This window comes from Pocillopora verrucosa, chromosome 4 (assembly GCF_036669915.1).
Source record: "Pocillopora verrucosa isolate sample1 chromosome 4, ASM3666991v2, whole genome shotgun sequence".
Taxonomy (NCBI): Eukaryota; Metazoa; Cnidaria; class Anthozoa; order Scleractinia; family Pocilloporidae; genus Pocillopora; species Pocillopora verrucosa.
Window position 1 is genome coordinate 10,795,608 of NC_089315.1, and position 11,907 is coordinate 10,807,514.

At 35.8% G+C, this 11,907-nt stretch overlaps 2 protein-coding genes across 2 annotated transcripts; both read left to right on the plus strand.

Annotated features, from left to right (window-relative positions):
- The first annotated feature begins 463 nt into the window (after positions 1 to 463).
- On the plus strand, positions 464 to 4,173 carry LOC131782650 (uncharacterized). The gene is made up of 5 exons (XM_059099392.2): positions 464 to 532; positions 896 to 1,059; positions 2,055 to 2,147; positions 2,699 to 2,863; positions 3,741 to 4,173. Exons 1-5 carry the CDS (start codon positions 514 to 516, stop codon positions 3,912 to 3,914), a joined length of 615 nt encoding a protein of 204 aa, XP_058955375.2. The 5' UTR covers positions 464 to 513; the 3' UTR covers positions 3,915 to 4,173.
- A 3,651-nt stretch (positions 4,174 to 7,824) lies between these two features.
- On the plus strand, positions 7,825 to 10,355 carry LOC131782633 (uncharacterized). Its single transcript, XM_059099374.2, has 4 exons — positions 7,825 to 7,982; positions 9,482 to 9,568; positions 9,745 to 9,915; positions 10,114 to 10,355. The coding sequence occupies exons 1-4, from the start codon at positions 7,914 to 7,916 to the stop codon at positions 10,306 to 10,308; spliced, it is 522 nt and encodes a 173-aa protein (XP_058955357.2). The 5' UTR covers positions 7,825 to 7,913; the 3' UTR covers positions 10,309 to 10,355.
- The last annotated feature ends 1,552 nt before the right edge of the window (positions 10,356 to 11,907 follow it).

Here is an 11,907-nt window from a genome sequence, read left to right on the forward strand (position 1 = left end):
TTGATGGAATATTTGAGAAAAATTTAGATTATCATCAATCAGAAAAAATAATGGTAGGAAGCGTTTAATTTGAATAGGGAAAATGCATAAATTATCGTTGTCGAGTCGACATCAACAATCTTGAAGCATAATTCCAATAGATGTTGGTTTCGAAAACATCTTATTAATAAGAATGGCAAAATAAGGGGCAATATGAAATTAAATTCTGTTTCATGATTGTCATTTTGATCGTTGAAAACCTAGAAAATAAGGAAGAAAGGATCAGTTAATTCGTAATAAAAAAAGGAAGTGAAGTGAAAATTCAAATGATATATATATTTAGACGAGTCCCGCATATTCGCAGATTTATTTTTTGCCTGTTACAGGGATTATGGTAAAATCATTGTTATTCGTTTCCCCTTGGCATAATCACGCCACTATTTAACTAGCGTGGTCAGGGAGTTTTTCACAGTCGTTCAGGTGAACACATTCATTACAGCATCAGTTGGAAGAACAAGAATTTCTAGTTTTAACATGAAGTCGTCAAAGTTAGGTAAGTAGATAAATGAGTGAGTTTTAGGTTTAGAATGATCTGGTTTTTAAACACTTTAAAAGAGCTTTTTCACCGCTATTACTACTACTAAGGCACTTTTTACAAACACAAAAATTAAAGGCTATTAAAATTTCATTTAAATTCATTTTGTATTTGTTTGGGTGAGAACAAAAAAATGAAATGAAAACATAAGTTTCTGAAACTAAAAAGTTTCACAGCAATATTTGAGCAATTACTTTTTTAGTTCACAAATTTTAGCTTACACCTCAAAAGGCAGCTGAAACGTCGTTATCTTTGAAAATATATATATATTTTTGTTCGTATTCCTTTGTCATGACTTTCGATCTTTCTTTATTCCGGAAGGTTTCTCTGGACTTTTCTTGGGTCTTTTGGGCGCCATGTTCATTGGTAATTCAATGGCGGCCCCAGCAAGCGGGAGACAAGCGCGTATTGATTGGATGAAAGGTTGGATATTTGGCCAGTCCCGAAGTCTCCAGAATATGACGGTGACATTGCAGGAAGAATTTGTAAGTGACCGTGTGAGAGGTTAATTTTTTGTTGTTTGAATTTTAATTACTTTTATCGATCTTGATTCGGAATATATAGCAACATATGATGATCCGGGAGACATAATTTCGATAAAGGTCGGTTATCATCTAAAAAAAAGAGAAAAAGGAAGATCCGGGAGACATAAATTCGATAAAGGTCGGTTATCATCTAAAAAAAAGAGAAAAAGGAAGATCCGGGAGACACGAATTCGATAAAGGTCGGTTATCATCTAAAAAAAAGAGAAAAGGGAACTAGGAAAAAGCTAGCCAAAATGTACCCAAAGTATAACTTTTTGCGCGGACTTAGCTATCAGTTGAGGCAGACCGGATCAAGTCAAGAAGCAACTTCGGATCATATCATAACTGCAAACGTGGCTAATTGATGAGACCGTGTATATTTGCTAATGAAGTAATTCTGCCCTTGATGGAGCTGAAGTAATATTTCATAAAAGGAAGTAACTGCGGTGTGAAAGCTCCTTCGACACCGAGGAGCGCAGCGCTTAACAACCAGACGGGCTAAGTTATAATTGAATGAGCCTTTTTCAACTCTTTGACCATCAATTTCAGAGGTGGATATTCTGTTACAGGATAAAAATATCTTTTGACTGATTTCGCCCGAAACTTCTCTCCAAGAATTTCTCGTGTGTCAAATGCAGGGTATAGTGGTTAGATCGCGCATGACACAAGGAGCAACAAGCAAACGACGATTTTAAACTTCGATTTTGCTCACACACACTATAAACCTGAAGTGAGAAAAGGAAGAGAGAAACAGGAATAACAAAAATGGAAAATATGCGGATCACAGAATAAGTTCATAGCTTCACTTTTCATGAACAAACGGCTGACAGCAGATAGAGGAAAGTTCAGTGACTTGCGCTTGTCGTGGATTTCACTTTTAAACCCTCTCATTTCATGTCATCTACTTGATAGTAAATCGTAGTACTCATTCCTCGTATCTAATTTACCTTGCACAGGCGTCGGTCCGTACGGGTAGCAAAGACAACGATGAGTATTACCTCAGAATTCCATGCTTACCACGACCTTCATTTGATCAGGATGGTGTTTCCGTGAGTCACCGATTAAATCATTAATTGATCCTTAAATATAAATCATATCCGTTTGCGGTATCATGGTAAAAGTAACAGATCACAAAGTGAAACCTCACTTACCTTGAAAGTTTAAGACGTTGCTAGTGTTAAGATATTGGCCAAGTTACTAAATATCATGTTTGTTTACCTTGAGATGTCACGGTTCTAGGAATGCTAAGAGAGTACGAATTCAAAATAAGTTTGATTTGAAACGGTGAGCTTTGCGTTTTCCCATTCATTTAGCCTAAAATTTTTTGGTCTTTCACACATCTTAGCAGTCCTGGGTCTCTTACATGCTAAAAATTCCACCTGTCCTACTCGTCACCAGCAACTTTTGCATTTCAATCTACCAAAGCCTCTGCGTACGTGAAAATGCAAATTTTTTTACTCAAGTTTGAAATTGAAACAAACAGAGGGCCAGACACAAAAGATTTCTCGGAATCACCGGAACTCTGAAGGAAAACGCGTCTTAGAGTTAGTCAAGTGAGTGATTCAAAACGCTCAATATCTTCATCATCTTTCAATTACAGGAAACAGCTCTCTTGGAAACAGATGTAAAACAGTTGTATATCTTCAAAACTTTTCTTTCCATTATGAAAAATCAAGAAGCCAAGATCCAAAACAGTCCTTTTAAGGGAAGACTGCAAGATGTAGAGAACGGAGTCAACCTCCTCATCTCACAAATGAATGAACTGGTGAGTGGGGAAAATAATTAAAAACGATATGAAAGAACATGTTTCTTATAGTTGCGTAAAGAAAAAAATCTGAACTTCCATTTTTTTCGTTCAACGTTACGTCACACTGTGATTGCACGTTTGAATTAACGAGAGTCTGCGATAGACAGTGACATTGGCATTTGATTTGACAGTGACACACGATCAGTGCAGTTGAGATCAAGAGATAGCCGATGAATATTACATTGATACACGAGCTCGAACTACACGGAAAACGGCCATAGCTCGAAATAACGAAATTACGGTAAAATTTGGGATAAAATTCAATGACAGAACATTGACGTAGGTGTAGGGAGGGCGTCAGCCTCAAAATGACGGCAAGTAGCGAGGTATCGGGGCCCCGAGATAAAAAAACACTCCCTTGAATATTTTATTAAAGGAATAGTATACAATATATGTATGCTTTGGACAAAAGTGGATAGTTTCGCTTTCTCAAGAGTCTCAATATTTCCTATAAATATTCAAGGGAAGCATTTAGCCTCAAGACAAAAGAAAAACTAACTTTACCCTAAAGGAACACAATCCTTAATTGTTTTGAATTACATTTCGAGAACGGGGAGATTCTAAAGACAAAAAACAAAGGAGCGTCTTTCAACACAATGCTTCTTGAGAGAGAGTCTAGCCAAACAGACAAAGATAAACTAACTTTCCCCAAAGGAACAGACTATTTTAAAAGTGTTTGTAATAAGTCCTGAGAATTGAGATATATTTAAACCAGCAAACAAAAGAGCATTTTTTAATGCAAAAACAAATTTTTTAATTCAGTTAGAACTTAGGAAACTACGACTCCGCAACAAAATGTGTTAAACGAAGGGTTTTTTTCCTTTTCTTTATTTAGCAACGGCAACTTGGGAGTAAAGCGACTGGCCCAGGAAGCTCTCCCCAGCCCACCTGCGCGCCACCTTCAACACAGAAGGAACAGGACAAATGGAAACTCGCAATAATCAAGGAATTCAGCTTATGGCTAATCCCAATTTTGGGTGAATTTCATCAGGCAAACACCTTCGCTTGATTCATCTGATCCAAGAGTTAGCTTGTTCGTACATTGTATCAATGAACCATATAATGTAGAGCTCAGTGCTCGTTGCTTTAGATCCATCTCGTGTTTGTATTAAATAGGATGACCTTGTCATCATTGGGCTATATCTAGTTGCACCTTGCTAGGAAGCCTTTTTATCTTCCATTTATTATTAAATATTGGTACAGTAAAAAACCATCACTTTTGTATGGACTAAAATAAATTTAGAGAGTATTTTTTCAACTTGACTTAAGAGTCATTAGAGAGCAAATTTTATTAAATTTCATTCAATTCTACATTTTTTGAGCTCTAACGATTGTACTTCGTATTTCTAGTTTTGATAATTTGAATAAATTTGAATTTTTGTAACACTTATGACTGTATCGTTGATTGATCGAAAACTGAGTATTTAATTAAATTGAAACTAAAGTAAGATCTACACCTTCCCAATATGAGACGGCAGGTAAAAGAGCAAATTGAACTGACCTCTTTACATTCTTTAATTCGGGAGTCCTGTCTGTTTCCCGGTCTGTCATCTGACACCAGCTGCTTGCGTCATTAAACTGTTCCGTATTAGCTGAGACACCGCCTCACACGATTTAAGGCAAAACTTACCGTTGTACTTGTTCCGTCACGCTGTCGAAACCTAGCTTAATTTCTTTCAGTTCAGTTACAGTGTATCGATCTTTTCTCTTCTCACACATACTCGTTCCTTTCTGTCTAATGTCGCCTTCTCACTGTCTGTCTATTTTAGCGGACGATAATTTCAATCCAACAAGGCCGCCTTGTACATTAAGGCAGTTTCCTTATAGCTTTAACTTTGACTCCAAATTGTTTACCTTGCGCAGAATCTTACACTTATTTTGAGCTCCAAATCCAAACAACAATTTAAAAGAAAACCAATTAAATTGGTGGAAACGAATCGGGCGATATCACTGTGACATCCACGAAATTGCCCTTCGTTTACTGTTTCTCTCTACTAAATTGGAATTCGAACTGTGCGTTTTTGTGAAAGGCGGACAACAGGAGAACCTCGCGATGATGACCCGCTGAAGCATCACAGAGAATCAACAAGGATTTCAACCCACAAGAGAAGCCCCACAGTGAGTGGATAATTTGATTAAAAGCATCTTATGAGACTCTTGAAGTAATAAGATAAAAATAAAAAGAAAATGTAATTCTTTGAAGTCTTCTGCTGTTTTGCCTCTTTATTTTGCTTTTCCATTTTTTGAATTTGGTTTATTCACGTTTTTTTTAAAGTTTAAACCACGATGTTGGTCATGTTGCGACGTAATTAAGTTCGTTTATTTTGCAAAGTGGTCAGTGTTGAAACTCTTAGGACCAATACTGAAGGGTATCATTGAATGATTGATCAATTGTTCTCTGCCATCTTCAATGAAGGCCATGAAATCATCAATCTATTTTTGTCAATGCTGAAACAATGGGAAACGCGCAATTTTCCTGAGTTAAAAATCTATGTCCGTTTATGAGATAAAATGAGGATCTCTAACATGTCATGAATAAGAGTTGTGACTGTGCCAGTTATTTGCATTTGAGTACCTTACTTATCGAATCAATCGATAAGGCTCTGTTGCACTATGCTTTGCTCTGAAATGGACGTCCACAGCTATTGCAATATACTTTCATCATTATAACGCCATGTTTTGGTTTAATTTAAGTCTTTCTATTGCAAACTCATTGTATATTTGTGTTAGTTTACTGCGTACCTGGTAGAAAACCGATGGATATAAATAAATAAGTCTTTGCAGACGACAAATGACTTTTAATGAAGAAATTAAGTGAAGTGTTTACAAATGTGCGTTTCTAACTATGGCTATAATCTCATTTTCACGTCTCATGAATAAAATACAAAACACCATTGCGATCAGCTTTTTTCAATGTTATTTGTTACTCACCAGCCGTAATAGATTCTTGCAGAACCAGAAACCAAGAACCAACCCATTTAGCCGGTAGATATGTTCATCAATGTATCTAAAAATGTATTTACAAGTGGGTTGTTTGAAGCAAGTAAATAGCTAATTTCACCAGAATTAGTAATAGGCCCTCTGTCACTAGTCACAAAAATCAATATCATTCTGAGAAAACAATTGGTTAACCGGATAAACCTTGTGTAAATAACCGGCCACTAGTTATTCTACACAATGAGCCGAGTGCCACAGTTGACTTCACTTTCTCTTTAACAAATTTGCATTTGCAGTCAAGCTTTGTTCATTGTTACTTTTCGTCACGTCACCTTGTTCTTGAAGATTGCTTTCTCAGATAATTGTAAACGATTTTCACAGCTCAATTGTTATAAAGATAGGGCAAAAAGAAGGGCGATCTTTTAAACACTCTCATTCAACTTGGCTTATTTCACTCGTTTTGCAAAATAATCAGATTGTCGATGCATTCATTGGGGGCACTAATCAAAAACATGTGTCATCTGAATCGTTGCTTGTTTTAGATACTTTGGTAAACTTCCAGACAGGACCTTAAGCTCATCTCTGTGTGACGTTCAGGACATGGCGCAATGCGAAATTAATCAGAATTTTTCGAATCAGGAAGGACGTGAATATGCAGGGCATCAGCGTTACCTTTCGCCGAATCTACTACAGTCATGCTCTATTTGTCAGACGCATTTGCTAATTTTAGAACACTGCTGTTACAATGTTTACAGTGTCTAACCAGAATGCAAATTTTTTGAACAGCCTAATAATAGCTCTCTTATTAGAGACCTGCTAGATACTTGTGTTTATGTCTACTACCGATTAACATATCAGGCCTACGCTACCATGGCCAGTGTGTACCAGTTTTCACTGGTCTTAACCTCTTGTCCGGAAGTCTTTGTGAAGTATTATTTTTTACAAATGATACCCGTAAAATTAGTGGCAATTTTCATTCAGCCTTTGCGGTTTATGGGAAATTCAAGTATGTTAAGATAGATTAGCATTCATTTCCGGTTAACTAAAAAACCCCTTTTGAAGTTCACAACCTAAACATATCGTAAATTTTAAACTTCTTAATTCAATAAGTTTTATTCCGAAATAAATTTTTTAACTTTGTGTAAAGCCTGCAGTTACTTATATGCGTAACTCTAGAGTGATCAAGAGGCAGTTTTAGGAAGGAAGACGATGGGACCACATCATACTGGATGAACTCGAGTTGAAAAGTCCCAGTAATCAAGAGCTCCGGAAGGTACCGATTTGCTTAGGAGGAAAATACCCATTTTGAAATTTAGAAACATGACATTCAAAAAGGATTTCCTCTTGTTATATGTTGTTCCATAAAAACAGCCGCACAACATGGGGTTTTCTCACTTCAGAGTAAAACTACCAATCTGCGTTTTCACTGTAATTTGATCCTTGCGATTATTGACTGGTACATCGAATTTCGCTGAAGAAAACTGCTTCGTCGTTGACATGGGTGCAACAAGTAAGTTTCCCTGCAGTTTACCCTATCTTAATTTATATTTTACAGTCAAACTATCCCTAACTGTTTGAAGTTGTGAATTTAAGAGTATCGTATGTGAAATAACTGAAGTAATTTAAGCCGCTATGACTACATTTCCTTTTATGGGTAGCGCTTTACTGAGACGAGAAGTAAGTTTCATGGAAAAGGTTAAGTGAATTAGTTTAACTTACTGATACTGAAAGACGATCGAGCATATCAAGTTTCAATTTGAGAAGAATCAGTTCCTAACACGTATCTTATTACAGGACATTTCGCTCCCGCGTTTACGTGATTTACGTAGATTTACCGGCCCAAACTAATTTTGTTATTTCATCCACATTTCCTTATTCTTTGAAGTACTTATAAGAAAGACATATCTGTGTTTTTTTCTTGGTTATTGTTTACAGAATTTCTCATATTCTTCTTTAATTTTCAGGCTTTTCATTCCTTTTAATTTTGTTGGTTGGAGTTACTCGTTATTCTGTTGGTGCTCCACTTGGGAAAGAAGTACTACGTGACCGAATCAAAGAGTTCTTCAGGCGGATGGCCTATCTCTGTGAATATCAACAACCAAAGCTGAATGACTTGGCATACGAAACAAAAAGAGCTTTTGTAAGTAAAGAGAAATAAATGTTTTAGTTTTTTTTTATTTTTTAGGACGAGTTACGTATAGTACAATGTAATAAGGAGCGGGGTAGGATTTGCGAAGAAAAAAAACCTCTAAGGTAAATTTACCATGACTACAGAATTCCTTGGAAGGGTATTACCGAGTAGTGGCGTTCACTTCCTATTCAAAAGCTAGTTTGAATATTCTTAATAGCAGAAGCAATTGTCAATTAGCCAGTCAGAAATTAAATTCAGCTTTCACTTTCCAAACACACCAAAAAGACACGGCAATCAGTCGGCTGCGCCTCGTGAGTCCACAACAGTTTGACCGCACTGATGACGAATATAGTTGTTGGTAAGGAGTACAGACCACGCTAAACCACTGTCGATTTGTTAATTATAACATAATTTTCTATGAAGCTACCATAGTAAAAATTCTTAGGTACTGCATGGCTATTCATCCATCATAACATATACAGTTTCACTTCGGCCGAAAGTTCCCCTCGTGTTTAACCGGGAGGTTTCAAAAATTTTGAGATAGTTTTTCCGATCTATCCCGATTGAGATAGCCCTTTTGGAGCTCAAAATGAAAAAAAAAATTGCTAAATAATACTCTTTTCGAAAAACAATGAGTACGTAGCTCTTTCAAGCGACGAAGTTAGTTTTGGAGTTGACGATACTTCATTCCAAAACGCGATGCGAATTATGGCTGAAAACAAAAATTAATTTACTGACTTCAACTGAGGCTTTACGACTTTGGGGACCCTTCATTGAAACGGTAAATATTACTTTGAAGTGTTTATATGTCCCAAAAATGTTGTTCAATATAAGAATTTGTTCTGAAATCGAAAAATTTTCAGAATTTTTAAAACAAAAAACAAAGCTACGCAATTTTTGGTCGTGAATTCTAGTAAACAACAATTCAAGTAGGGTTAATCTACCAGACAAGTCTCGTAAATGGATGAGATTTTTAAGTTTTTCGCTTCGTTTTTCGAACGGTTGGTATTATTTTTAAGTGTTGATATTTCCTAAAAGTATTGTTCAGTAGAAGATTTTAATTTTAAACCGTACAATTTCAGAATTTTTTAAAAATTTCGACACAAACCTACGCAAATTTCTGGCCGTGAATTCTAATAAACAACGATTCAAGCATTTACTACGTGATCGCGTGCATGCAAGAAACTCGTTCGTTTTTCACATCTGGACAGAAAATTTACAATTTTTTGTATTAAGATTTGGTCTCGAAATGTTTCACGACCGTTTTTGTCTTGTTGTTTATTCATAGTTTTCGGGTAGAATACGTTTACCTGGTAAACCGGCACAGATAAACTCTTTTTTCGAGGACAACTTGCGTCTGCGTGCTTGTAAAAGAATTGGTTCTTGCTTTGGTTGTGCGTATATCGAGTTAGGATGCACTTGGGAAGTTTGGAGAGCACTAAAGAAGCTAGATTCTACAGTTAGGCAAAGCATTCTGAATTTTAAACCTCTGTATCTTTTTTATTTAGGCTAAAAAATACTTCGGCGATCCTCTGGAAGCAAGACCAGTAACTATTAAAGGAGTAGAGCTGCTGGATAACCGCAAAAGGCTCCCGGTAAGTTGATCTGAGCTGTTTCAGGGATGATATTGATGGAGAAATTAGATGCTGCGAACTATTGGGAATTTAAGGGTAAACAGAGCAGGAGAAATCACTCTGATCTTGATGTCATGATGTTTTTATTCATTGTGGCAGCTGACATCTAATTTGAGTTTTCATATTCTTACTTTCAGTTGCACGTTTTTGCATCGAAGGCATACAAACAAGTGGCTATATTTCACTCAGTCTTCCAAGATATTACACAAAATTGGTCCCAGAGTCAACGAGAAAACAAAGAAATTAAAGATAACCTTAGAGGCATTCAAGGACGCCTTCAACACCTGAAAAAACTCATGAAGAAAGTGGTAAGAGAGCAGTTTTTATTTTGTTTTATTTTATCAATTTAGTCATCCAGAAAATTCTCTATATTCTATACGCAAGCATATTTTATATATGTTAATGTGACAGCGATACACCTAAAAAAAGTCTGGTGTTTTCTTTTTCCTCTGAGTCTCCACTAGCATTAGTTCTTCCTCTAACGTCCCTTTCCTTTTTGTTTACAGGTCCGTTTGAGTTCCCAGTCCCCTGGAAATTCTTCTCTGCCTCAAGTTCCACAGCCAAACAAAAAAATCTGGAGCGATTCTATTCATCGACAGAAAGCCTGGATATTAGGAGTATTGGGAGAGTTCAAACTTAGTCTCATTTACCTGCGGCCCGCCATAAGAAAGCGCGCGTGTAAAACATGCAAAGTGAACTGACTGAAAAGAGTTTGTTCATGTACACTGTATCAGTGATTTATAAAGTAGAGTTTGTAACAGCTCAGCATTGGATAAGTTAACTCATAAGATTAATTTTTAAGTCAGAGCTCTTCTTAGAGTATTTTCAAATACCGCTTTTTGTAAAAGCTGATTATATTTGTTAAAATTCACATTCATTGTGGCAAAAGCAGGCAATATATCAAAAAAAAGCAATAAGAAAAACAATAAAAAGTGTATTTTTCTGCTGGATATTTATTAAAAATGCCTTGTAATTCATTGGCATATATTTATTTTTAAGAAATTACTAACAATCAAGTCAAGATCATTAGAACAACAAAGAATTTTACCATATTATCGGAAATATTTTGTAAGCATTCTATATTATAATAGATTATATATTTATTTATCAATTCCATTTTTATTATAAATGTTTTTAAATATGCTTACACTTGTCTTGATTTGTTTCTTAATTCTGAGATGATTTTATTTGCCACGGGACCCTTACTAGAGAGTGCTTAGCGTAATTTGTACTCGTGTCACAACTTTGAACTCGCGTTACATGAGAACGCACTCGTTTTCAGCCAAGCAGGAGCGCGTAATTTTTTCGCGTACATTATTAAAGATATAAGTGGGTCGATGGACAACTGGAGTAACACTGAAAAACTTGGATTTTTTAGTATTTAATGGCGCAATCTGGGGCTGTTTGAAAACCAACAGTCAACGAGTATTATTTAGAGTGAATAAAAAAAAAAACAAAAAAACAGGTAGAGGAAAGAACAATGAAATCATATTATAAAAATACTCTCGTTAGTTCAAGCTTGTCAAACATTAAAAAAAAAAGAATCAGCTTTGAATGATAATAATATATAAAATTCATATAACGTTTATGTAGAGCCTTTAAGCGCCTTACGACGTGCAAGAGAAAGCTATCTAACCTACTTACTGCAATATTACAAACTTTGAAGATCTCAACAATTAAAATTAAAAAACAAAAGCTCCGGGAACTTTTTAATTTACGTTTTGAACTCAGTTGATAACACTAAATCACTTAAAAAAAAATGTTTTAAAATAAGAAAAAAAAAGATTCATATAAACAGAGCAGCTACACTAAAAGCTCTGCCCCCTTAAGTTTCAGTCTAGGATTTTGCTACTTGGAGACGGTTGGCAGAAGATGCTAAGTCGTCTATAGTAGGCCTGTAGTAATTAATCATACTTGAAATGTAGCTGAGTGCCTGCATGATTATTTAACACTATAAAAAATAAGACGCAATTTTATGCATAGCACACTGCAAGTGAAGTTATTTTAGAGCTGGTATAATATGCCTTGGTTACATTTCCTGGTATATGCTATTAACCGTGCCGCAGAATTCTGAACATACTGTATACTTCTGTAGTAATCTTTTTGTTGACACCATACAACAGAGCGTTACAGTGATCAAGCTTGGAGATAGCTAATGCAGGAATGAGGATTTTGTCAAACTCCGGAGTTATGAACTTTCCGATTTTAGCTATGCACTTAGGTTGATAAAAAGAGGACTTACAGATGGCATCGACATGATGTGTCATGCTAAGATATTTGTTGAATACAACTCCTATATC